The sequence below is a fragment of the Diplotaxodon limnothrissa genome, linkage group LG22, assembly GCF_057381915.1.
Source record: "Diplotaxodon limnothrissa isolate DT_005_m linkage group LG22, D_limnothrissa_male_GT1.1, whole genome shotgun sequence".
Classification (NCBI taxonomy): Eukaryota; Metazoa; Chordata; class Actinopteri; order Cichliformes; family Cichlidae; genus Diplotaxodon; species Diplotaxodon limnothrissa.
In genome coordinates this window covers 13,451,070-13,476,363 of record NC_140616.1, presented here as the reverse complement: position 1 = coordinate 13,476,363, position 25,294 = coordinate 13,451,070, and the positions used below count along the sequence as shown (strand labels likewise).

Below are 25,294 nucleotides of genomic sequence, written 5' to 3'. Positions count from 1 at the left end.
TGCATTTTGATTACTTTATGTTTTAAAAAAATTATAGTTTTGTTGCTTTTTTAGTTATTCTCTATGATGATCATGTGAATACAACAAATGTAAAAACCATAATAAAATCTCTTCACTAAGCTTCCCGTGACTGAAGCTTCTTTTCAAACCGCATTCAGTGGTTTCCCATGTTGTCTAACATCGTCATCTGTCTCTCTAACCCTCTTTCAAAGACTGTTTAGCCTTCTCATCATGGAGCATCCCCCTTCCATGACCTCCTCAATGGTAGATGGAGATGAGGTGGATGTCCAGCGCCCCATCCTGCCACCGAGGATGGTTCCTCAGCCCCAGGCGTGTGCCCCTCTATGTGGGATTCACCACACGGTCCAAACAGCAGCCGAGCACCCCGTGTGGCTGGACAGAACCCAGGCCATGGCCACCACACCTTTATACAACGGCCACCTTTATGTCACGCCATCTCCTCGCTGCAACAAAAGGGGAGACAAATCCAAAGGGAAAGAGAAGAAGGGTGAGAAAAGGTCAGGGGGGAGTAGGCCAGGTCAAAAAGACCGAAACCACCAGTGCAAAGGCAAACTCTCAGGATGCCACAGACTGCAGGAAAAAGTCACATCTTTCACTGATGTGCCGATTGCTCGCTGTGGGTCACCCTTTGAGGGCCCCTGCAGGTCACCCCGAGAAATCAGGGATGTCGACGGTCAAGGTCAACGCAAGTCTGGTAACGTTTCTGTGGAGATGCAAGACCGCCAGAGTCTTCCAGAGATAATAATAACCAGCAAGGACGACAACCCCCAGCAACACAACAAGGAGACCGAACATCGTCAGGATCCGTGTGAGGCAAAAGGCCTGCTGCCAGGAGCTGAGTGCCCCAGCACGAGCCCCACTTGCAGCCCTAAGACCAGCCCAAAGCACAAAACCGATGACGACGACGACCGGTACCGGAGGTCCCACAACATCGGCTGGCGGCTGGTTCGCAGGAGGGCACTGTTTCTGAGGAGGCAACGCCTGAACGACTGCGCCCTGGCGGTGGGGATATTCGGTGTTGTGATGATGGTGATGGAGACGGAGCTCTCCTGGAGCATCTACAGCAAGGTCAGAGAGGAAGGGAGTGTGGGGGTGGGCGGGAACTCTAGCCTGTAAAAGATTTGTAAAAGTGTTATAGAAAACATGCACAGGAAGATCAAGCATGTGGTTATGCACATACATGGATATAAGATTATGACTGTTGATATCTTTTCATAGCCTGAACTTCATAATGAAGGTCATCAGCTGACAGAGATGTCATAATTGTGTGTGTCACCCACAGAGCTCCATCTACTCCCTGGCATTCAAGTCAGTCATCAGTTTTACTACACTCATCCTGATTGGCCTCATCATAGCATATCACTGGTGTGAGGTGCAGGTAACTTGTTCTTTACATTTGGAAATTTGTCTTTGCAACCAATCAGCAGCCTTTATAGTTCGTGATGCCTAAAATAATAAAACCAAATGGTGATTTTGAGTCTCAGATTATTCATCTTAAGTATTTTTAGAAGTCTGACTCAGAGAAAAGACAGTAAATATAATTTTATAGTTCGTTCTGTGCTGTGATCCACAAACTGTGCACAGTTCTTCACAGAAATCGCTTGCACACTAATGCACTCTTCTGATCCCCCTGGCAGCTCTACGTTCATGATATTGGTGCAGAGGATTGGCAGATTGCCATGACAACGGACCGTTTGGCTCTGATAGTCCTGGAGCTGGCAGTGGTGGCCATTCATCCTTATCCAGTGGGTCTGCAGGCCTACTTCCTGCAGGTCAAGACCCGCATGACACTGTCAGAGACAGAGCTGGAGATCGTCCTGGCTCTGCCCATGTTCCTGAGGCTCTACCTGCTCGGTCGGGCAATGATGCTGCACAGCCGCCTCTTCACAGACACGGCCTCACGCAGTATTGGGGCGCTGAACAAGGTGGGAAGTCACCTTTGGGCTCCCCCTGCAGAATCTGGCTTTGGGCTTATCTGGCTTGGATAGTACTGTGATGAGATCATAACGCATATAAATCGAAGAAAGTATTTAGTATTTATTTATTTATTGTCATTGTCAAGAACAATGAAATTGCGTTTGGGGCTTCCATACAACCCCAAAAAAAGAAGAAAATAATAAATACCCCTTAAAACCCAAGTGTACATATTTAACCCAGTGTGACTCCAATGCAATAAGACAATCCTTAGCAATAATGTTCGTAGAAATTCAGACAAAGACCTGAGAAACATGACAAAATACAACAATGCAACCCATTCAATATTATTGTACTGTGAGATATGATATCAGATATGATAGTTATCTATTTAAGAAAAAGGGGGGGGGGGGGGGGCAGGAGGGGGAAGAGAATAAAGATATGATGCACCAATGCAGACCAGTTCATTGCTATTAAGAAGTTGGATATGGTTATTGTCCGTGAGAGGGGGGCAGAGAGTTCAGGAGCCTCACAGCCTGTGGATACAGGCTGTTGGCCAGTCTGGATGTTCTGGCCTGTATAGACCTGTACCTTCTCCCTGAGGGCAGCAGATGGAAAAGGTGGCGCGCAGGGTGATGTTGGTCCCGCAGGATACTGTGCACCCTCCTCAGACAGCGAGTGGGGAAGATATTACTGATCTCTGGCAGACTTGTTCCAATAATTCTGCCAGCTTCTTTCACCACCCGCTGGAGTGCTTGCTGATCGGCCTTGGTGCAGCTGGGGAACCACACTAGAAATCCATACGTCAGAACGCTGCTGATGGCACAGTTGTAGAAGTTCAACATCAGAGATCTGGGAATGTGTGCGCTCCGCAGTCTCCTCAGGTAGTAGAGGCGCTGTTGGGCCTTCCGTACAACTGAGGTGATATGGTTGCCCCAGGACAGGTCCTCGGTCACAGTTACCCCCAAGAATTTAAAACTGCTCACCCTCTCCACCGCCTCACTGCCAATGAACAGAGGCAGATGGTTGTTATGGCCCCTCTTCCGGAAATCTACAATGATCTCCTTGGTCTTTTTGGTGTTTAAGACCAAGTTATTGTCGTGGCACCATGACTCTAGTTGTTGCACCTCTGTCCTATAGTTTGTCTCATCATTGTTGGATATAAGTCCGAGCACTGTAGTGTCATCTGCAAACTTAACAATGAGATTGGACGCGCAGGAGGAAATACAGTCATGGGTGAAGAGAGTGTATAGCAGAGGGCTCAGAACACACCCCTGAGGGGCACCGGTGTTGACCACAAGGGTGGAAGAGGTGTTCTTACCCACTCTGACACTCTGTCTACGGTTAGTGAGGAAGTCCACAATCCAGTTGCACAGAGAGGAGTTAAGTCCCAGTTGGTGGAGTTTGGGACGGAGTTTGTATGGCCGGATGGTATTAAAAGCCGAGCTGTAGTCTACAAAGAGGAGCCGTGCATAGGTGTTCCTGTGTTCCAAGTGCTTCAGTAATGTGTGCAGCACTGTGGCGATCGCATCCTCGGTTGACCGGTTCTCCCTGTATGCAAACTGGTGCGAGTCCAGGGATGGTGGAAAAGCAGCTCTGATGTGTTTAATGACCAGTCTCTCCAGGCATTTGGCGGGAATGGGGGTGAGTGCCACAGGTCTGAAATCGTTCAGACATGTGACATTTGACTGTTTTGGGATGGGAACGATGGTTGCTGCTTTGAAACAGGATGGTACCAGTGAACAGGACAACGAGGTGTTATATATAGAGGTGAAGACGTCCGCCAGGTCCGCAGCACAGTCTTTTAGCACCCGGCCCAGCACTCCATCCGGCCCGGCCGCCTTCCTGGTGTTAATGCTCCGGAACACACGCCTCAGCTCATGAGTGCTCAGGACCGGAGCAGGGTCGGTTGAGGGGAGAGGGGACAGGACAGGGTCGGTGTTCTCCCTGTCAAAACGGGCATAAAAGAGATTTAGATCCTCAGCCAGAGTAGAACTGTCGGCTGAGGGTGATGGTGTTCTTCTTTTGTAGTCCGTGATAGCCCTGATGCCCTCCCAGACCTGCCTTGGGTTTGTGTTGTTCTCAAACCTGGCCTCGATACGCCTCCTGTGCTGCTGCTTGGCAGTCTTGATGCCTCTTCTCAGGTTGGCCCTGGCAGCACTGTATGCCTCCTGGTCCCCGGATTTGAAAGCGTTGTTCCTTGTTCGAATAAGTTGTTGAACTCCGTGTGTCATCCAGGGTGGATTATTAGGGAACACACGGAATCGTTTCCAAGTTGTTACATTGTCCACACAGAAACAGATGTAGTCCAAGACAGTGGAGGTGTAACTGTCCAATGCGACACGATTGTCAGTGTCCTGCACCTTGAATACATCCCAGTCTGTGCAGTGGAAACAGTCCTGAAGCATCGGAATAGCGTCCTGCGGCCATGTTCTCACGGTTTTGGTTGTAATCCCAGTGCTCTTGATCTTTTGTGTGTATATTGGGTGTAGCAGAAGGGAGAGATGGTCTGACAGACCCAGGTGGGGATAAGCCTGGGCTCTGTACGCATTCGCCATGTTGGTGTACACCTGGTCCAACGTTCTATCTCCTCTGGTAGCACACTTCACATTACGGTGGAAATTGTGAAGTACAGATTTCAGGTCCGCGTGGTTAAAATCCCCAGCCGCAATAAAGACACTGTCCGGGTGTGCTACCAGGCTGTTATTGATGCTGCTGCTCAATTGTGCTAACGCTAGCTTAGCATTAGCATCTGGTGGAATGTAAACAGCGCAGATGTAAACGGCAGAAAAAGGAGAGAAATTCTAGGCTTTGGAGCAGGATTCGTGGAATTTTAAGTCTATATTTTGGATAATGATTTGGGTCTGGGCTTCCTTTTATAAACATTTCATGCACATCTCTTTATGTCTTATGTCTAGGTGGGCCGAGAGGTCTGTAGAGGTGTGACACTTGAGGTGTGATTATCACAGTTTTGCCCCAATGAACCCCTGTGGTTTCACATGTTGGCTATGTCCCTCTCTAGCTCTCCTTTACTTGTCTGCTTTTCTTTTCCACAGTTGATAATACCCACCTGCCTAATCCCTTCCCTTACTAATGCTATTTAAGAGTGATGAAAACAACCTCTGTCCCCTGCTTCTGCAATACCAAACCTACTATCCATGTGTCAAGCCAGATTGAGAACAAGTTTTCTTATCCCTCATGTCCTCTGTATTATATAATCATAATCTGACAGGTGCTATCCTAAATAGTTTGGTTAAGTAGGCCCCTAATGTCAAATTATGATGTAACGTATCCCGTTTGTGATCTTCAGATACACTTCAACACCCGGTTTGTGGGGAAAACACTGATGACCACCTACCCCGGGACCGTGCTGATGATTTTCAGTGTTTCTCTGTGGATTGTGGCGGCATGGGGCTTACATGTCTGCGAGAGGTATGTCAGGATATTTGTAGACTGGCTCCGGCTCTCTGGGATATCTAACGTTTCATTTTCGCCCAACTTCTGGCAGATAAAGAGTAGTAGTAAAATCTTCCCACTGGCAGCAGCAAATCCAATTTTCTTCCACTGTTCCTTATCTGTGCAGGCTGCATGATATTGACAAGATTAAATATCAGCTAATCTATGATGCTGCTAATTTTGAATATGATAGTGATCTTGAAGACGTGAGGACATTTCGCCTCGCGTACAAGAGGTGTCTGCAGTTCTGAGGTGCAAACCTCTGTAAGACACGCCACCATCATGTGAGCTATTGAGGTCAACTGAGGCAAGATGTGAGTGCGGAGGCAGAAAAGCCTGGGGGAGGGGTCTCAAGACTGCATTGTAGGTGGCTGATAGCTGGTGTCGTTCACAGTGGGCCTCCTTTACTCTTCCCTCAAACCATCTGTCCAAAACGATCAGATCTGCACCCCATTAGACCTCTGCCTCTTTCTACAGACAAAAACATGAAAGTGCTATTCCCAGTGTCACCATTACCTTTACATGGAGGAAGATTCGGGCTCTTTCAGAGGGACAACCACAAGCTACTCACTGGTTCCGATATGTGGTTGGCAGCTGGATCAAAATTGAAACTGAAGAAGAAGAGTGAACAGAAACATTAACTTCACCTGGGAGGATACCAAGGATGATAAGTTACCATTCCTAGACTCTGCTGTGCTCATGAAGGTGGATGGAAACCTCAACACAGACCATGACCTGCTCTTTGACTGCAACCACCTACATGGGGTGAGCCTGCAACCCCTCTGAGGCAGCGTGGACAAAAAAGGGATGTACACACATAATGAAAGCTCTTAAACATGTGGTTATCCTAACCAGGCCTTCGTTAAATTGATGGAGATGGCAAGGAAAAAACCTCAGAAACCAACGCAGGAGAAACAGGATGACAGATGGAACAACATCACTGCCCCAGTGTACTTCAGACCAGGTAATACGCCGGTGTGCATCTCAGCACTCAAACACAAACTGAACAGCGCAGTGTTTGCTGTACAGTGCACTGACGATTCCTGGGACCTCTACCTCTAAAGGAGGCCATCTACTGTGAATAACTATCGCTGATCAAAGGTGGTGGCTGACACCAGGTATCAGCCACCTAAAATACAGTCTTGACATCCCTTCTTGGGCAGTTCAAGCACTACTCACACCTTCCCACATGTGACCGTTAACCTGATACTGCGACGTTTTACACCTTAACCCTGGCCTTTTTTCACACCTTAGCTCATGTGACAACACCCATGATTGGCTCAACCACCATCAGGACAACCACCAACAGGACACCTCCTAGTAGGATTTAAATATCTGGGATTCTCTGTCAGTTATTTAGTGGTGAAATACCCTCCAACATGAGAGTCTAAATGTCTTCATGAACCAAGAAGTCCAGTTGCCTTCTTTTCAAGCACTTAAGAATACCATAACATGCGGGATTGTGAACCCACGCAGACATAAGCCTTATGAAAAGTAGTATTTTTTGGTAAAATGCAACATAAATTCAGAGGTTCAAAAAATATATATACCAGTATATATTTATATGTAAATCTAGGATAAAAAACAGGGGATTGTGCACAGATATCAGTGTGAGTAGATTGTTTTATTTCTGCAGACACCACAACTACAGGGACCTGAGTAGCAACTACATGGAGGCCCTGTGGATGGTCTCCGTCACCTTCTTGTCTATCGGGTATGGAGATGTGGTCCCCCACACTTACTGTGGACGCAGCATTTGCCTTCTCACAGGGATAATGGTGAGGCAGAGGGTGGATAGTTGTCTCTGTAACGAGCGAGCGCTGACTCTGAATGCAAATCTCAATCTGAACGTTTAAACGTTTGTGACTCCTGCAGGGAGCCGGCTGCACAGTGTTGGTGGTGGCAGTGGTTGCCAGGAAGCTGGAGCTGACCAGGGCGGAGAAACATGTTCACAATTTCATGATGGACTCACACATCTCCAAGAGGGTGAATACTAGTATCTCCTTTTTTAAAAATTGTTATTGATGATTAAACATGTCCAAAAGTAAGAGATATTATTCAAAGGCTTCACTTCTTTCCTGTTTGTACACCGTACCATGCAGGATTTGATATCAGATACCACATATTGACTTATTTTACTCAAAATCCAGGACTTTTTGAATGCCAGAAAACAAATCTGACTTAAAATCTTCAAAACGAGTGGCATCATCTTCCAATAAAATCAGTTTGCTATGATTGGCATTATTTTTTTCCTGTTCTGTATGGATACTAAATGAATAAAGTTTTTTTTTTTCAAAAAGCATTTTGGAAAATGGAGGAATTGGCTCACTCGATTTTTTCCTCATTTTCGATTTTAAAAATTTCCTCATGGTGCACTGGGATTCGTTCCAGCTTTTGTCAGCGTTTTTCAGCATGTGCTGTAAATAACAGCACTCTTAAGATTTTGTGCATAAACATACAATAACTCTCCTCGTGATTTTTCTTCTTTTCACCAGATAAAAATTGCTGCAGCGAATGTGCTGAGAGAGACTTGGCTTATCTACAAGCACACTAAGCTGTTAAAAGACCACACCAAAGTCCGCATGCACCAGCGGAAGCTGCTCCTGGCCATCCACCAGTAAGGCACTTAACCCACACATAATAATAATAACCTCTTTATCAATCACTGCCTGAAATGATTGAATGCCGCTCATTTTAAATTCATTTTAAATTATGTGCCATTAAAAAATGAATAGATCTACTTTCCTCCTCCAGCCTTCCTCATTCTCTCTAATATAGTATTAGGTCCATAACTCCATAAATGGTTGGACACAGTTTCAAATCATAGATGTGATTGAAGACTTTAAGCTTTCATACAAGAGGTTTTACAAAAGTATTAAAATCTGTTTAGGAATCACAGTTGTTTTTATGCACCGTTCACCATTTTCAGAGGCTCAAAAAGTAACTGGACAGTTGACTGATAAGAAGCTTTATGGCCAGGTGAAGCCTGTTCCCTTGTCATTCAGCGAAAAATAAAGCAAACATAATATCTGAAGTTGATTCAAAGTGCTGAACTTGTAATTTTAAACATGAAGCCCAAAGAGATGTCAGTGCAAGTGAGGGAGGTCATTATTAGGCAAAAGAAAAAAAAATGTAAGCAAAGAGATTGCAAAGACTTTAGGAGTGGCCAAATCAACAACGTGGTGCATTGTGAAAAAGGAGGAAAGTGCTGGTCAGCTCAGCAGCACCAAAGGGCCTAACAGACCACAACACTTGGGTGCATGATCACAAATTAATTTCCTTCGTTTAAAACAACTCCAACACAACACCTAACCGAGTTAAGAACACTCTGGAGAAGGCAGTTGCATCAGTCTCAAAGTCTACAATCAAGAGACTATTTTACAAATGTAAATACAGAGGGTTTAGAACAAGGCGCTAACCACAGTTTTCAATAGGAAAACCAGATTAGACTCAGAAAACATCTAAAAGCAGCTGCACAGCTCTGAAACAATTCTTAGGACAGATGAAGCCAAGACGAATCCGAAGCATATAGCGTGATCTGTCTGACAGGCTGGAGGAAGAGTTACAGCATGGGCATGTATGGCTGCCAGTGTAACCGGGTCACTGGTTACACTGATAATGTACAGATGAAGTGTGCAGAGATGTACTCTCTGCTCAGACTCAGCTAAATGCTGCAAAGCTGATCAGACAGTGCCTTGCAGTGCAAATCGATAATGAGCCAGAGGAAGCTCCAAAAGCAATTTTGCAGTTTCTCAAAGCAACGAAATGGGATATTCTTCAATGACCAAGCCAGTCACCTGATCTCTACCCAACAGAGCATGCTTTTCAGTTATTGCACGCAAAATCGAAGGCCGAGAGACTCACAAGCGACTTCCACAAGTATTAAAAACAATGTCTTGATGCATGCTCAAACATCCAGGTAAGTAAATCCCACAAGGTTGATTCTGTTCATCTGGACGTAGCGTCGATCAATGGTCATGACAATTTGCATTTTAATGATCAAGGAACCGGCCTCACAGCCCATTGTTCATTCAGTGGGCTGGTTTTGATCATTGTGCAAATGTACTGTTTATAAGATGAGACTGAAGAAGTCACTTGGATGAGTGATGAAAGGCTTTTCCCACTGAAAACGCTACGTCCAGATGAACAGAATCAACAATGTTTGATAAGTATGAAAGGTATTAAAAACAATGTTTTTATTTAAAACTTATAGTTGACCAATAATTCTTGGACTGAAAACGGGTGACTGTGTACAAAATAGTTTGATTTTAAGCTAAAAATCTGCACTTCAGTCACACTTTATTTGGTTTTAAATCCACTGTGGTGATGTACAGAGGCAAAACTATACAAACTGTGTCATTATCAAAAAATCTCGGCCCTAACTGTAAAACAGATTTAGGATTTCTAATGAACCGCCCAGTTTGAATCGAGTCCTTTAAAGTCACGTCTTCTCCTACATAGTCATCTGAAGCAAATGACAAATTTAAGGTATGAATTCAATGAAAGGTCATTTAAATTAGATGCCCAGCCCGTGTAAAAAATGGAAACAACCAAAATGAAGTGAAAACCAAGGAGTGGTGCCATTTGTGTCCATATACATTGTCTCTGAAAGGCAAAAGTTCAGCTTTGTCACTTGGGGATTTTCCGCCACACCTTATAAGAAGATATTTCTTCTAAATAAAAGCCACTTGATTACTACTATATCACTCTTGTCTACTGCTGCAATTACAGTCCTAGTTTTACTGGATCTCAGTGCAGCATTTGATACAGTTGACCACAACATATTACTCAAACGACTGGAGAACTGGACAGGTCTTTCAGGAACTGTACTAAACTGGTTCAAAACATACGTAGAAAACAGGAAATACTTTGTATCAATAGGTAACTTCACATCTGAGCAGACAAGTATCACATGTGGAGTTCCCCAAGGTTCCATCTTGGGACCCCTTCTGTTTAACATTTACATGCTCCCACTGGCACAGATTATAAACAACAACAAAATAAACTATCACAGCTATGCAGATGACACACAAATATATATCACAATGTCACCAGGAGACCGAGGCCCTGTACAGGCTCTTGGTAAATGCATTGAGGAAATCAATGACTGGTTGTGCCACAATTTTCTCCAGCTAAACAAAAACAAAACTGAGGTAATAGTCTTTGGCGCCAAAGAAAAACGATTACAGGTCACCAGAGAACTTCAATCTATACATCTAAAAACCACAAACCAGGCGAGAAATTTGGGTGTAGTGATGGATGCAGACCTAAACTTAGAAAAACACATTAAGACAATAACAAAGTCAGCTTACTATCACCTCAAGAATATATCAAGGATAAAAGATCTGATGTCTCAACAGGACCTGGAAAAACTAGTCCATGCATTCATCTTTAGTAGGCTTGATTACTGTAACAGCATCTTTACAGGTCTACCTAAAAAATCAGTCAGACAACTACAGCTCATTCAGAACTCTGCTGCTCGAGTCCTCACTAAGACCAAAAAAGTGGACCACATCAGTCCAGCTCTGAGGTCCTTACACTGGCTGCCTGTCCGTCAGAGGATAGACTTTAAAGTTCTGATGCTGGCCTATAAAGCTCTGAATGGTTTAGGACCAAAATACATCAATGACCTCCTGACCCAGTATGAACCATCCAGATCCCTCAGGTCATCTGGATCCGGTCTTTTATCAGTTCCCAGAGTCAGAACCAGACACGGAGAAGCTGCATTCAGCTTTTATGCTCCTTATATCTGGAACAAACTCCCAGAAAGCCTCAGATCAGCTGAAACACTCAGTTTATTTAAATCCAGGTTGAAGACTCACCTGTTCTCAGCTGCATTTGAATAAAGCACCAAATCCACACTTTAAGCTTAAATTTCAAAACTTACATTTAACTACTGATTTTATCTACTGTTCTGATTTTATCTGTTTTGATTTTATATACTGTTGTTTGTTTGTTTGTTTGTTAATTAGTTAGTTAGTTTATTTGCTTGTTTTATTCAATTTTAAATCATGCTTTTTATTTGTTCTTGTTTCTAATGTCTCTGTAAAGCACTTTGAATCACCTTGTTGTTGAATTGTGCTATACAAATAAACTTGCCTTGCCTTGCCTTGCCTTACAGTACATTTTAGCCTGCAATTGTTCCTTCAAGCCACAAGTTATGCTGACTTTTATATCAACCATTCCTTGCTAAATTTGGAAGATTTTCATTTGGTGCCGTTGCATAATCCAGAGAGATGCCTTTAAATTGTTTTATGGGAGCTACTCTCTACCAAAGTCCTCATAAAATCTGTTGACGTCGTGTCGCGTTTATGGCTTGTTTCTCCGGTCATGTGTCTGACTGACCCTTTAAATTACTGCTCGTCTTAAAATGAAAAAGTAGCAATGTCATAAAACCAAGCAATTTTATCTCCAGGCTGCGGCAAGTGAAGATGGAGAAGAGAATTCTTGCTGACCAGGGGAACACACTTGTGGACCTTAACAAGGTATGAGAGGAAGTGCAGGCAACACATGTGTCCTTCTAACACCCCAAAAAAGAAATAAAAGAATCTAATTGCTGATACAATTTTCTTTTCTTTCCCCTAACTGCGCACCGATTTATACGAAGATGCAGAACCTGATGTATGATGTGCTGTCGGAGGTGCAGGGCTGCAGGGGGGATCTGGACACACACATCCACACTCTGGAGAAGAGTGTGGAGGAGCTGAGGGAGGGCTTCAGGAGCCTGATGCCGCTCCTCTCCAGCACACTGTCCACACAGAATTCCTCCATCCGCCACCTGCTCAGGGAGAGGGAGGGGAAGACGGAGATTGCAAGCGTGAGCAGAGAAGACAGGTAGAGGGATGGCAGACGAAGGCTTCTAAGGACGCTTGAGAAGAAGTTATCTGCCTTTACTGCAGCTTAAACAGACTTGAAGAGAAAGGGAAAAGAGATGTATAATTGTATTAAAATATATTTTCTGTAGCAGAAATAACTTTAAAATGTAGAAGTTAGTACTGTGGCAGCAATAAAAAAAAAATGAAAATTAAACCGTCTTTGCCCAATAAGCTTAATTTGAATTTATTGCAGGAAGATTTTACTTATCAGATGTGGACTTCTGAAATATTTCACCTTCTTAGGTTGTCCATGATCAAAATAACCAGGAGATACTTTTAGCTCCACTAAATGCATAAACTAAGCCAGCTTTTATTCTGTAAATGCTGCATCTTTCTGATTGTGTAATAAAATGTGTATAAAGTCCAGCAATTTGCTATTGTAATAAAAATCCAACCGTAACCTGAACTACTTTATCATAAAGGTGACAACACAACCTTTATTTTCCAGCTTAAAATAACAAAACAACAACGACACACAAACCATTCCTTTAGCCAAAACAACATTTTATTTAGAGAGACAGGGTTGGAGGGTGGAGTTACAGCAACAAACCATCTGTCAACATTAACAGAGGAAATCCATCTGCTGTCCCGTTAAGCCTCCAGATCTCGTTTCCGATCGGGCCGCAGGGTCCGCCGCCGCTGCCGTCTCGAAGGCGCTGATATCAACCGGTCCATCCCCTCCTCTCCCCTTCAGCTCCGGGGAGGACAGCTAGTGCTGCTTCCTCCTGAATGAGCACCCTGCCAAAAGAGACAATGACAGTCAGGCTACAGGATTAATGCAGAGCATAGCATGCTGCCATTGTGCTGCACAGCACCAATACAAGAGTCATTGCTTTCAGTCATGTGACTGATTAGGTCAGCTTTAATTTTCCCCATTCCCTGTACACTAATTCAACAAGCCACCCTGAAATCTGCACTCTCACTAGCTTTAGGGCGGTAAATAATCTGTTCTCAGCCTTCGAAAGGGGGGAGCCAGTAGTCTAGCTCAACCCTTCTGCAAACTGAGGTTGATCTGGCACCGGAATGAGACTGCAAGACCACGACAGAGGAAGTCCAGTCACTTAGCAGTGCGGCCAAAACGTCATAATGATTTAGAAACAACACACAAAATTGTATCGGCATTTCCAGATTAATGACACCCACCTCTGTCAGTAAGAAACAAGACAACAGCATTATTTTTCATAAAGAGCTAAATCAGCTCCTGGATGTTGATGTCCTGCACTTTCTGAATGCTATTTGATGACATCTATAGTTCTGTAGCCTATCTGCTATTCCAGGCTTTAAATGTCTGAAATTATTCCAGTCGTAACTATATTCCAGTTTGGAATAACACATAGCAGCATCACTTTGATAACGAATTTGGTATTACCAGTAAAACAGAGTCTGGATGTGTGACTAACCTCAGTCACTAAAAGCGTATTAAAGTTCTGGCACAGGGGAAAAATGGGTGACAGGACGAACACCCCAGCCTGAGGCTCACGTTTCCTGTAATTCGTCTAGTGGCATGCCCATTAAAAGTGCAAAAATCATCCCCATTCTAGATATTTCTGCCTCTACCACAAACCCCCCAAAATAGATTTAAAAAAAATGCATGATACAGTCTGTGTTTATATCAGCAGGCCACTGAATGCCATCGGAGGACACCCCTGCTGTAGATGAATACTGACCCTCTGTGAGACGTGCTTTGCCTCCGGTGGGCTGACACAGGACTGTAGAGCAGCCCACACACAGCACGACTGTCTGAGCATGGCTGAACACCGTCGTGATCTTGTAGCATCCTGCAAAACAATCACAATGGTCGATAATCCAAAACTCAAACCCCCGCAAACGCTCACAGGTAAAACTCAAACCCCAGGTGACCTGTGTGTGTGTGTGTACAGAAAGCGTACCTGGACATTTTACATCCATGAAGTAAGAGTTGGGACTCTGAACAAGACGCTTCTTCTTGTGCCTCCTCTTCTCCTCCTCAGGGGACGGGTGCAACAAGTCTTTTGCGAGCTACAAGATTTAAGAAAATGAGGAAATAAAAGAGGGTAAGCGTTATTCAACTCATAGAGAGCAATTAGAGAAAATTAAATAAAAATACCAAGCTATCAAATTCAAAAGAAAGGGCGCTTTATCAGGGACATTTAGCTTTATTATTTAGCTTAAAAACGCTTCAGTTGCCATGTTTTGCTCGTGCTACGTGCACGTTCAGGCTCCACGATCGGCCTACATTTCTTGGATTAGGTAACCCAACGTGCGCATTTACATCGATCACGAATTGTTCCCCAAATAGTCAAACATCCTCGGTAAAATACGTCGATGGCCACTCTAAAAGACACCAAGCAAAGCGAAAATATAGCTCTGAATATTGGGTTTTCGAGGCTGTATCATCGGTCGTTGAACTGGCTCCATGTTTGCGGTGTGTGCGCAGCCATCTTGTATCACAATGCGCTCGCAAATGCGCCCAAATGGGAACATTTAGTCCCGCCAAACTCAGTCCAAAACCCGGCTATATGTCTCAAACCGGCACCGATCGAATCGCCGGTCTCTCATGTACACGTTGAGCCGTGCGGTGACTCCCTGAAGGCCCGTTAACTTATAAAAATGTCATTTCGATACTGCCTGTCTATACTCACTGGCATGTTGGCGAGGAAATAGCCGCTGCCGAAAAGGAGGCATTACCGGAAGCAAGAGGTTCATATTGGTAGCTCCTTTGAGCATTAGCCGGACGTGACGAATTTATCAGGATATGGCAGCCATTTTGGAGAGGTCGAAAACCCGCCTTGTTTAGTCTTTTCAGGCCTTTATTTATTTAAGATAAATTTTCTTTAACTTTTTAAGGCAAACGCATATAATATGTAATAATAAATATAATAATAGCAATAATAATAATAAACACTATTGATCATATGTAAAAAAAATATTTAGCTTTTAACATAGTGTACAATTTTGTTATGGATATTCCCAAATCAAATAAAATATAGTATAGATTTCCCAGGTATTAGACTGATTGAGTGTAAATTACGATAATTAAACCTTTGTCAGTTTATGTTTTAATTTTCCTCGACAGCCCCCTGGTGGCACCTCGGGGAATGACACCACTGATGTGCCTTCAGCATCAGAAGAGGCATAAATGTGAAGAACCATCCAAGGCAACGGTTGTCAAACTGTGGGATGCAGACACCAGAAAAATGAAAGCAAACTAATATGACTATAAATTTAAGATGATGGGGAAAATAAAGAATATAGGAACACCTGGAGCAGATGTGGAAGGTAAAGTACAAAAAAGCATTAAGAGCTGTAACTCCAAAATTGGAACTTTTACATTTATTTATTTATTTATTTATTTTTAGGGAAAATAATGAATAGTTTGATGATGGGACCGGAATGGAATATTAATTAATTAAAAGCCCAGCACTACAGGATAGTGGATTACACAGTTTGATTCCAGGAGATACAAATCATATAAATCCCTCTAACCATATTCTGAAGCCATAATGGTTCAGATCCTGGAGAAAAAAACATCAAAATCCAGGAGACAAACAGTCTGTAGCAGAACATCTGTATTACTCAAAGACACTAGCATTTCCCAATGTCCATCTATCCATAACCAATTTAGAACCACCAATAAACCTAATGTGCATGTCACCTGAGTGATGGCTGGTAACTGTAAGGTGACTTAACTAAAACAATTAATCTACGCAGTTCTGATTGGCTGCCCTGTTCACTCATATTATTCTCTTTAATTAATTCTGACAAATAATTAAACAGCTGAAATTATTATTATACAATTATACACATATTTGTGTTGCTATAAGACAAAGTGAAGGCCCATTCTGTCAGCCTCTCTACTCTCCCAGTCCCTCCTCTTCAGAGTTATTTTTTTTCATTGGATCTGAGGCAGCCATCATTTCCTTTATCTTCACGTAAAGCTCATTTTCTGGTGGGAAAATGTTTCTCTGTGAGAGAGAGAGAGAGAGAGAGAGAGAGAGAGAGAGAGAGAGAGAGAGAGAGAGATCAGAAATTATAGCAAATAATGTTCACATTAATCAGCACTTATATTTAGGTAAAATGGAATGAAATGGGAACAACTAATGAAAGACTCAGTCTTTCATTAGTTGATAAAAAAAATAATTAAAAGCTAGGATGCAATAAAGCAAAACAGACTTTAATAAATGCTGAAACATAATATAATATAAATAATGTGATGACAGCGGCTGTGAACGATTTTAAAGTCATTTTTTTGTCTAAATGCAGTTCAGGGGAATTGTGCACAGACGCCCACACACAGAGGCGGAGGATCTTGGAGCCATATCAATAAAATTGAAATGTGAAAGCCTTTTTGCTTTGCTTTGTTTTTTAGTTTAACATTTAGTAATAATGTCAAAAAATAAGTCCAATTTTTTGTGGCGATCAGAAAGGAGGTGCTATTTTTGGCATTCTGAGCATGAAGCGAGCGAGTCAGAGGTGACATTCACCTTCAAATGCCAACTTTATTCCTGACATTTAAAGTTTATTCACAAAACACAAAGAAAAACGTCATCTTCTGATTTATTTGCAAAATTCAACTTTTATGTTAAAATGTCACGTTTAGTCTCAAAAATTCCAAAAAGCAAAAGAAAAGAAAAAAAAAATTCTTTTTTTAAAACTTCATGTGGCTCTAATACGTTTCGTACAGTGTCAACTTGAGTGCCCTGTGAGTGCTACGTACCTGCAGACAGAGACGCAGCAGACCTCCACCCTTGCCCTGCGCTTGAAGTGACGCCAAAAAGTGAGGCAGCGACTTCTCTGTGATTCTGTTTCCTACACAAACACACACCAAAAGACTTTATTTCAGTCCTGATAATGCATGTTCACACTTGCAAGAAGTCAAAGACAAGTCCTGCCATCAAATCTAACAGTAGTTGTTTTTATCTCTTTTGATTATTTTAAATGTACAGCACTTTGGTCAACAGTTGTGGTTTTAAATGTGCTATATAAATAAATTTGACTTTGATTTTGTGCTTTGACTTTCCTGAGAAGCACAGATAAATGCACCACAGCTGCTGACCTGCCAGGTTGAGGGAAACAAGAGTCGTGTTTCCGGACATGAAGACCTGTCCGTCCCTGGGATCCACCGACGGGTGCAGCAGGGGATTTGCTGGATCCACCAACTCTGCCTGCTCACGGAGAACCGTCAGATCAGCGCCATCATTGAGAATTATATTTTTGCTTCACAAAATGTTGCATCAAACAAACCTTATTCAGGCAAGTATTTGATGTATCCTGCAGGGGGAAAAAAAAGAAAAAAAAACAAAGTGAAACCAGTGAAATTTTATACTGTGTTGTGCATCCACATGATGCTCAGCAAACAGAAAACGTTACCTCTTCTGCATGTTGCTTCTCTTTGCCCTCTGCCTTTCCACCTCTAGCCTGAAACGCTCTTGTATCAGTGGCTAGAAAAGATGTCAGGGATAAACGATAAACACAGCTGTCATCTCTCAGAGAACAGAACAAGTGTTTCAGGTGCGACAGGAGCGATTACTTTTCTTGTTTGGCTTTTGGTTGTCTTTGTTGGCGTCCGGTTTCTCGTCTTTTCTGGTTGCTTCCTGTAATAAGAATCAATAGCACAAGATTTGCAGCACACACTAGTTTAAGAATTTGCTAAAAGTCAGTTTTCACATGAAACCTTTTTTTTAGGAGTGCCTGTGGTCTCTCCTTTGTTGCCACCCAGTGAGGTGGTGCTGCCAGCTAATGTTTGGAGAGGCTCATCCTTCACTAAAGCCTGAAAAAAACAGATCAAAAATAAACCTGAAAGCGGTTTAACTACATGTGCTGTGAAAGCAGTGCTATTCAGAGCACTTAGTTATTAAAGTCAGTTCAGTGAATGACACTGCCACTCTTACAGCTTGCACTCTTTTCAGAAGCAGCTTCCTCCTCTCCACTATTTCATCATGAGTTAAGGCAAACTCACGAAGTACCTGAAAAGGGGAGTAGCAAGCACTGGAGGCTTATTAAATTACATTACATAATGCAATAAGATGAATATGATTTAAGACATTTTAACTGCTAATTTAAATGCATTATCTGTCAGTTAAACTCTGTGATGTAAATTGATACCGCAGCCAGCTGAGCAGCTCCTGCATCTCCAACCTGATTGTTGCACAGCGAGAGAAAGAGCAAAGTACGATTCAGCCGCAGGCCCTGAGGCAAAACAGGACGGCGACAGAGACATCAGCTCAGCGGTCACACAGGGGACATACACCAGGGAATATGCCATCAGTTCTGGGTTATACCTGAGCGATAAGTGCAGCACCTGCATCACATATACGGTTGAACGCCAGGTTGAGTGACAGGAGGTTTTTGTTGGCAGACCTGGCTGTCGAAAGCGCTGAACCAATCAGGCGAGCGCCTTCAACTCCTATCCGGTTATTTCTCAGAGACAAGTGAGTGAGGCTGGATCAAAGAAACGCATGACATTAACTGCTCTTGTGTGCAGAATGGTGTGTAAATACAGGAAGAGGGTTTTCCAACATTGCGGTCGCTATTTATTAATTTGTTGTTTAAGAATTATAATATGTTGAAAGTTTCATTTTTGCAGATGTTTTTTGTTAGCTACTTTGCTTTATTTTGGCTTATTTTCTTACTCACTTGTCAAAATTGCTTTAAAAAGATTTTTCTTTATTTTATTTTTTGGGGGGACTTTGTTGTCAGGTACAGTGAAAAAATGAGGACTCTATGCAGTTCTGTGAAAAAATAACGACACGCCACAATTCACTAGCTTATAGAAACACCATAAACGGCAACTCCAGAATATTTTGGTACACAGAGGACTTCATGGTCTACTCAATGACTGCAAGATGCCCATGTCCTGTGGCTGCAAAATAAGCCCAAATCATCACCTCTCCACCACCATGCCTGGTTTCTGCCGAAACCGCTGTGCATTACGCTCATGACTTTAAACTAGAGAGTGACACCAGTGCTTATGGTGCAGGTACAGTAAATTAGAGTGAGGTTGACAGAAGTGTTCATCATCCAGTATGCTGTTTTTCAAAGAAATTCAAGAAACCCCAAATGATTTAGAGCACAACTGAGAAAGAAACCTTAGCGTTACTTTTGGGTATGCAACATTCTGAGGTGTACTTTGGTTCCAGCACCAGCTCCGCTGATGATCACAATGACCACAATCCCCTGCTTATATCTCAAATGCTCAGTAACAATGATGCAGGTCCTTATTGCTGCAAGATTTCAACACTGAGTACACCATCTGAAGGAGACTGATAACACTATGGCAGATGTCTTATCTCATATAAATCAGGCATTTCTTGTGGAGGAGAGTGATATAAGGTGGAGTCAATATGACCCAGCTCATAATTTTATATGACTTGTATTGTTTTCTCTCCTCTCTGCTGTTCAGTTTTTTTCTCTCTGTGTTTTCAATTATTGGAAGGTTAGAAGCGCCGACTTTAAATTATGACCTGACAAAGGGATTTCTAATTCTCGTGATGGATAAAGCGAGGTTTTGTGAAACATTTGAAGCAGTTTTTGTCAGAACTGTCAAAAACAATGTGACACCCATCTCCACAGTGACACCTACTGGCGGCTTTTGCTATTGTCACATCTTAATGCTATTCTGTTGCACTATTGTAAACAAAGCTCTATACTTTGGGTCAGTGTTTCAAAACATTTCCACTTCATAAGCTTGAAACAATCTCAAAACTTTTGTATTGAGCATCCCAACCAGTCTAAGCTGTGTGTTTTTGTGGAGAGTAGTGCTGTATGAACAAGTGTTTTCCACTCTGTAATAGATAAATCTGTTTGGACTGTGGTAATGTGGCTAGGATTGTTGCATAGCAAGAAAGTCCTGGGTTAGAATCCACCATCTGGCCAGGCCTTTCTGTGTGGATTTTGCATGTTCTCCCTATGAGTAGGTTCTCTCTGGGTACTCCAACTTCGTCCCAGGGTTAGGTTAGCAGTGTGAATGTTTGTCTGTCTCTCTGTGTTACCCTGCGACAGACTACCCTTATTTGGGAGCAGGGGAGTCACATTTGTGTTTCACACTTTGGTGTTCTGTCCAAAAGACTTTGTTCCAGAAGTCTCATGGCTTGTTCAGACATAACTTTGCAAACCTAAGCTGTGCTGCCATGTTGTTGCTGTCATGAACATTAACATTTAACATGCTAACTGAGGCCTGTAGAGGTTGAGATGTAGCTTTTGCGCTTCTGCATTTTCTCCATGCACTGCACGACCTGAACTTGGGATGAATCACGGTGCATCAGTGGCGTTTTGATTATGAACCTGATTTTTAACAAATGGCTACTACAAACATGTTTACATGTGTGACTGTTACGCTACTTACACACTGTCCTCAGAAAGAAGAAGGTGGTAGCCCTGCTGTGGAAGAACATTGCCTTCCAGTGCCACAACCCTAAGTGAACACAAATCAGAGGGGCTGTTTCAGTAACTCTCAGTGCTAAAGCGAAATTTGTCTGCTATTCTACATAATTTCCTGGCATGAAGTCAAAACACATTTGGACCTGTTGTGATGTGGTGCAAAATGCTTGGGGGACAGTGTGTATCTGCTCACCTGAGGCTGGAGCACAGCGGTATTGTGTTCATGAGGGCGACTACCATGCGATCTGTCAGTCCCGCCTGCCAAAACCTGCACAACCGTGGACAAGATTACACCAACAAACAAGAACAAAACAGTGACAGCTGTAACCTCGTTCGCTGTAACAGGAGTGTGCCTCCCTGCAGCACCTCATTACTCACCCAAGGCTCTGTAGCTGGTTCATGGAGGGGAGCATCTTTTCTAGCACTCGGAAAATCTGCTCATTCACCCTCCATCCTGTTCATTCATGACATATCCAGTCATTTTCTCACCACATGCTTCAAACAATAATATGAGCTCACTTCTCAATTAACAAGATCCAATGATGTCTTTCAAACTCTGACATTACACACAACATAGAATGATATGACTGCAGGTAACCAGTGATAACTACAGACTCAGAAACTCAAATTCTTTAAATGTTGAATTAATGCCAAGTACAGTTATAAACCCTCGCCTTCTTTTCCTCTCACCAGAAACCTTCATGCTCCTGGCTCTGTCTTTACTCTCCAGCTCCAGTGTTAGGCAGGGCTTTGAGCAGAAAAAAGCATCACTCGTCTGTAACTGGTAATCTTTAGGAGGAAAATTATTATTAGTAAGAGAGTCTGAGATCATATAAATTATATTTACTGTTTATACTGTAGGAATGAGCATCAAGGAGTAATTCGAAATAATGCTGACCACAATAATACTGCAACGGTTGGTAAAATAATTTACAATATCTGTGTGACTGAAATCTAAGAAATACAGACGACCTGGTGACTCTGTAACAACAAATTCCAGTGAAGCATTCATGGTCATGCTTACTTCCATGTCTCTTTGTGTTTGTAGATGTGTAATGTTTAACCTCCTGAGACCCTGCACCTTTTGTCCTGCTCAACCTGCTCCATCTCATGCATGCCAAACAAGATCTTGGGTCTCAAGAGGTTTTATTATTTTGTGCAGAAACATTCCAAATGTTTAGATTACTGATGCCAATACATTCTCATTAATTGACACATTTTTATCATCAATATGGGCTTTAAGTCTCTGCCTCTCCAGTAGTATATTTTTCTACGCTAGGTCTGTTAGCCATAATTCACCTGAAAACGCTAAATGTTGGTAATGTGTGGAAAACACATTCAAATCAAAGCATATAGTATTCAAAAACATGAACACATTCCCATGATCCTTCTTGCTCTAATGTCACAATTATCACAGATTTTTTTTGTTGTTGTTTTATTTTCTGTTTCTCTGTCAGTGTGATACTACTCAAAGCAGAACCATCTCTTGTTTACTGGTGACACCTTCAGTTTGACTGGCGGAGGAGGCTGGGAACTTGGCAATAACAGCTGGGATATCCTTCACGTTCAGTAGAGCACACAGCGCAGGGAAGTCAGTCTCTGCATTTCCTGTGCACTGATATTCATCTGTAGGGCAATGGGGATAAGTGCAAATCTCAGCTATCACCACAACCACACTAAGTAGAAGAGCTTCATATTTATGCTTACCGAAGGTCTGAACAGGAAGAGTTTCATTTGGAGTCGGTCCTGTAAACAGAAAGGCCTAGAGTCTTGACATAGCAACTCACAAAGCAAACATCAAAAACTTTCACTTTGATTGCATGAAAAGTTTTCACTGTCAATCATATCTCTATATAATGTGTGGTGTTAGATTACCACAAACAGCTATACTGCAATCAGTGCTACTTGAGAGACTGCAGACAGGAAAACTTATTTTACTAAAACCTCATGATGAACAAACATGTTATTGTGTACTTGTTATGATTGCTTTGATTATGTGCTGCAGCTGTTTCAAAATAAACCTAAAATGAGATCACATAACTTGAAGTCTTACTTTATTTATTTTAAGAACTTTTATTTAATCATGTGCTCCATTTTTCAGGGGAAAAAATAATCCTGTATTTACTAATTTGCTTTTTTCAAAAAAGGTTTGCCATAATGAAAATAAGCTGACATGAGAAAGTAGTATATAAAGTACAGTTTTGGTCAGACGTTCACATACGCTAATCATGGGCATGAATGTCATGTTAACTTTGGACCTTTTAATAATTTCTTTGAACTTTTCTTTTTCCAGGGTGAAATCATTGTACACCACACATCTTTAATAGCTTTTCAAAAACAAGCACCGGCTCCACAAGTTTGAATTCATTTTGGATTTTCTCTAATCAACACAGGGTCAAAATATATACATACACTCCCTTAAATCTTTTCATAAGTGGTGCTGAAGGGTCTACAATGTCTTTTAAATTTGAATACAACCAAGGCGTATTAACTTCTCATTAGTGATCATGAATAATTACAACTGATCGTTTCTCTTTGCCAGCATAAAAAGGACTCGTTTGACAGCACTCATTAGATTGACTAATGCTCAGAACAATGCGAATAGGTCTATGGAACTCAGTGAAGATCTAAGAAAGAGAACTGATGATTTTCACAAGGTGGGAAGATCTCTTGGGGCCATTTCTATACAGCTGCAGATTCCAACACAGTTTTATTTAAGTAAAAATGTGATGTGTCACCACTTTGCCAAGAATGTTCAGGAATAACCCACAAACCACCTAGGTTCAAGTCTGCCGTGAACTGGAAAATGCTGGAACACCAGTGTCACTGTACACATGGAAGCCAGTTTCACATTGCAATCCATTGAGAGGATGCCAACGAAGAAACAAGCCCCTACTCTAAAAGCTGGGTCTGTGGCAGTAAATCAACCAAATTAAATGAACTGTACCACATATCCCAAGAAAAGTGGTTAAATATCCAGCCAGAATTATTCCAGAAGCTTGTAGATGGCTTAAAAAACAGTATCTGGAGTATAAACTTGCTAAGAGACATTTAACCACATATTAGGTGGAGGTGCATTTTAGTGAACCGGTTCACTAAAATGCACCTAAAATGCACCTACAAGAATTTACCTACTCTATGTGGACAAGAGAAAATCCTAAATAAGTTCTATCTTGTGCAACTTGTTTTGTTAAAGTCATTAAAGATGTATGTTGTACAATCATTCCACCCTGGAAAAATAATAGTTCAAATAAATAATTATTCGAAGCCCTAACTTGCCATGAGATTCAAGCGCATGATATACAAACCTCTGACCCCAACCGTAATTTGAATGAGTATATAAAACAGGTATTTTCAAATAACGTTACATTCGAAATAAAAGTTAAATTCTAAGTTGTACAAATGCTTAAAGTAACAACATATTTTTTCAGATAATGTGGCAAAAAATTAAATTACAGCTACGGTTAAGTAGCAGTCCAAGTAAAAAGGCGCTGCCATTCTTCGATTAAAAAAAAAAAAAAAAACAGGCTAACCTGCGCTTTTCCAGGCCTCGTCTTCAGCGCTGGTTTTATCTTTCGGGTCTTTCTTTCTAGACATGGTTGCGCCTGAAACCACAATTACAGTCACACAGCTAAAAGCGTTAAAGACGATATCGTTTCAGAGAGTTTAATAACGCCGTTGTGAACCAGTTAGGGCGTTTTGGGCGTTACTATGGATACTCAAGTTGTATCGCGAGATTTAAGTTCTTGGTTCTTCAACCTTTAGCTCTCAGTGTACTGGAAAAGTATAATTCATAAATATTTGAGTGAAAATATTATAGTATGTATGGCCCTAAAGTCGATAAGAGCGATAACGAAAACGTTGTTTAACTCGCCTATTGTCAACTACTGTACTATCGCGAGAGCTGAGAGAAGGACTCGTTTACTTCTTGACAAGTCTGTCGTACTTGATATATGAATTTGTGAGTTTTTGAGGTCCAGAAAACATACTTAAATTACATAAATAACCTCTCTCACATCTGTAATTTTTTTCTTTTTAAAGTGGATCAGGAGTGCTGAGAGAGCCTTATATTAACCCACCACAAGGAATACTTTTTCTTAAATACCGGTATATAGGTAAATCTTCACCATGTCCTAGCACTATAGTTTTACATATTTGGTTAAATTTCCATAAATTTTCAAGCGCCTTACAGGATTATATCTACATTTTTACTCACTGACCTCACCGTATTCACTATTTTCTATTTAATTTAGCTACTTTTGGATAATTTCGAGCTTATTAGGCCTTTTGGTTTTATTCAAGCCATTTTGGTAGGGTTTGTATTTAATGTTTTGGCTGAACAATAGTATCTATATTGGGTATTTATAATTCTTTTTGTAAACGTGTGTTTGTGAAGTATATGAGGGGTTTTCAAAGGAGACCACCATGAAGTATATTCACAATAATGTAGTGCTTTTATTAAAAAAACAAACAAAAAAAACAAAAACAAATATAAAACAAAAAGTAAAAACCAACAGCATTTTTCATGACTTAAGAATCATAATTACAAACTTTAAACGAGTGGAAGAAGTTTTTTTTCTTTTTTTTTTGACAAACTGTACACATCACAAAATGTCCGCCAGTCTGCCATTTACAATGCTTGCATCTTATTTTGTGATTGTCTAAAAATA

General features: G+C 41.8%; 3 protein-coding genes and 1 non-coding gene across 5 annotated transcripts; 1 reads left to right on the top strand and 3 right to left on the bottom strand.

Moving 5' to 3' along the window:
- The first annotated feature begins 231 nt into the window (after window positions 1-231).
- On the top strand, window positions 232-12,229 carry LOC146609565 (small conductance calcium-activated potassium channel protein 2-like). Of its 2 annotated transcripts, XM_085345863.1 has the most exons (10): window positions 232-1,089; window positions 1,304-1,399; window positions 1,659-1,946; window positions 4,854-4,889; window positions 5,246-5,367; window positions 7,028-7,169; window positions 7,267-7,377; window positions 7,887-8,008; window positions 11,807-11,876; window positions 11,999-12,229. In XM_085345863.1, exons 1-10 carry the CDS (start codon window positions 232-234, stop codon window positions 12,227-12,229), a joined length of 2,076 nt encoding a protein of 691 aa, XP_085201989.1. The 2 variants fall into 2 exon arrangements, with proteins under 2 accessions (XP_085201989.1, XP_085201990.1); XM_085345864.1 differs by lacking the exon at window positions 4,854-4,889.
- Window positions 12,230-12,753: 524 nt separating this feature from the next.
- On the bottom strand, window positions 12,754-14,922 carry rps27.1 (ribosomal protein S27, isoform 1). Its single transcript, XM_085347036.1, has 4 exons — window positions 14,888-14,922; window positions 14,156-14,264; window positions 13,934-14,044; window positions 12,754-13,004 (listed from the first exon to the last, which is right to left on the bottom strand). Exons 1-4 carry the CDS (start codon window positions 14,891-14,893, stop codon window positions 12,976-12,978), a joined length of 255 nt encoding a protein of 84 aa, XP_085203162.1. The 5' UTR covers window positions 14,894-14,922; the 3' UTR covers window positions 12,754-12,975.
- Window positions 13,210-13,339, bottom strand: LOC146609564 (small nucleolar RNA SNORA35). The gene has a single exon (XR_014905105.1). It is a non-coding gene; the product is annotated as a small nucleolar RNA SNORA35 (small nucleolar RNA).
- A 1,177-nt stretch (window positions 14,923-16,099) lies between the features above and the next one.
- lrrc71 (leucine rich repeat containing 71) lies at window positions 16,100-24,221 on the bottom strand. Its single transcript, XM_085346745.1, has 17 exons — window positions 24,158-24,221; window positions 22,332-22,370; window positions 22,128-22,250; window positions 21,315-21,413; window positions 21,003-21,078; window positions 20,818-20,892; window positions 20,590-20,658; window positions 18,527-18,686; window positions 18,351-18,434; window positions 18,137-18,211; window positions 17,920-18,015; window positions 17,776-17,839; window positions 17,616-17,686; window positions 17,490-17,516; window positions 17,302-17,410; window positions 16,963-17,054; window positions 16,100-16,210 (listed from the first exon to the last, which is right to left on the bottom strand). The coding sequence occupies exons 1-17, from the start codon at window positions 24,219-24,221 to the stop codon at window positions 16,100-16,102; spliced, it is 1,434 nt and encodes a 477-aa protein (XP_085202871.1).
- Between the last annotated feature and the right edge of the window lie 1,073 nt (window positions 24,222-25,294).

Bases quoted from the DNA above. Each gene is read 5' to 3' on its own strand.
- lrrc71 (XM_085346745.1), bottom strand. From the start codon at position 24,221: ATGTCTAGAAAGAAAGACCCGAAAGATAAAACCAGCGCTGAAGACGAG. The intron at 18,435-18,526 runs GTATAACCCAGA...GTTTTGCCTCAG, and splicing joins GTGCTGCACTTATCGCTCAG to GGCCTGCGGCTGAATCGTAC. The intron at 17,687-17,775 runs GTAATCGCTCCT...CATCTTTTCTAG, and splicing joins CCAAAAGCCAAACAAGAAAA to CCACTGATACAAGAGCGTTT.
- rps27.1 (XM_085347036.1), bottom strand. The intron at 14,045-14,155 runs GTACGCTTTCTG...ATTGTTTTGCAG, and splicing joins CATGGATGTAAAATGTCCAG to GATGCTACAAGATCACGACG. The intron at 13,005-13,933 runs GTCAGTATTCAT...CTCTTTTGGCAG, and splicing joins CAAAGCACGTCTCACAGAGG to GGTGCTCATTCAGGAGGAAG.
- LOC146609565 (XM_085345863.1), top strand. From the start codon at position 232: ATGGAGCATCCCCCTTCCATGACCTCCTCAATGGTAGATGGAGATGAG. The intron at 8,009-11,806 runs GTAAGGCACTTA...TTTTATCTCCAG, and splicing joins CTGCTCCTGGCCATCCACCA to GCTGCGGCAAGTGAAGATGG. The intron at 11,877-11,998 runs GTATGAGAGGAA...ATTTATACGAAG, and splicing joins CACTTGTGGACCTTAACAAG to ATGCAGAACCTGATGTATGA.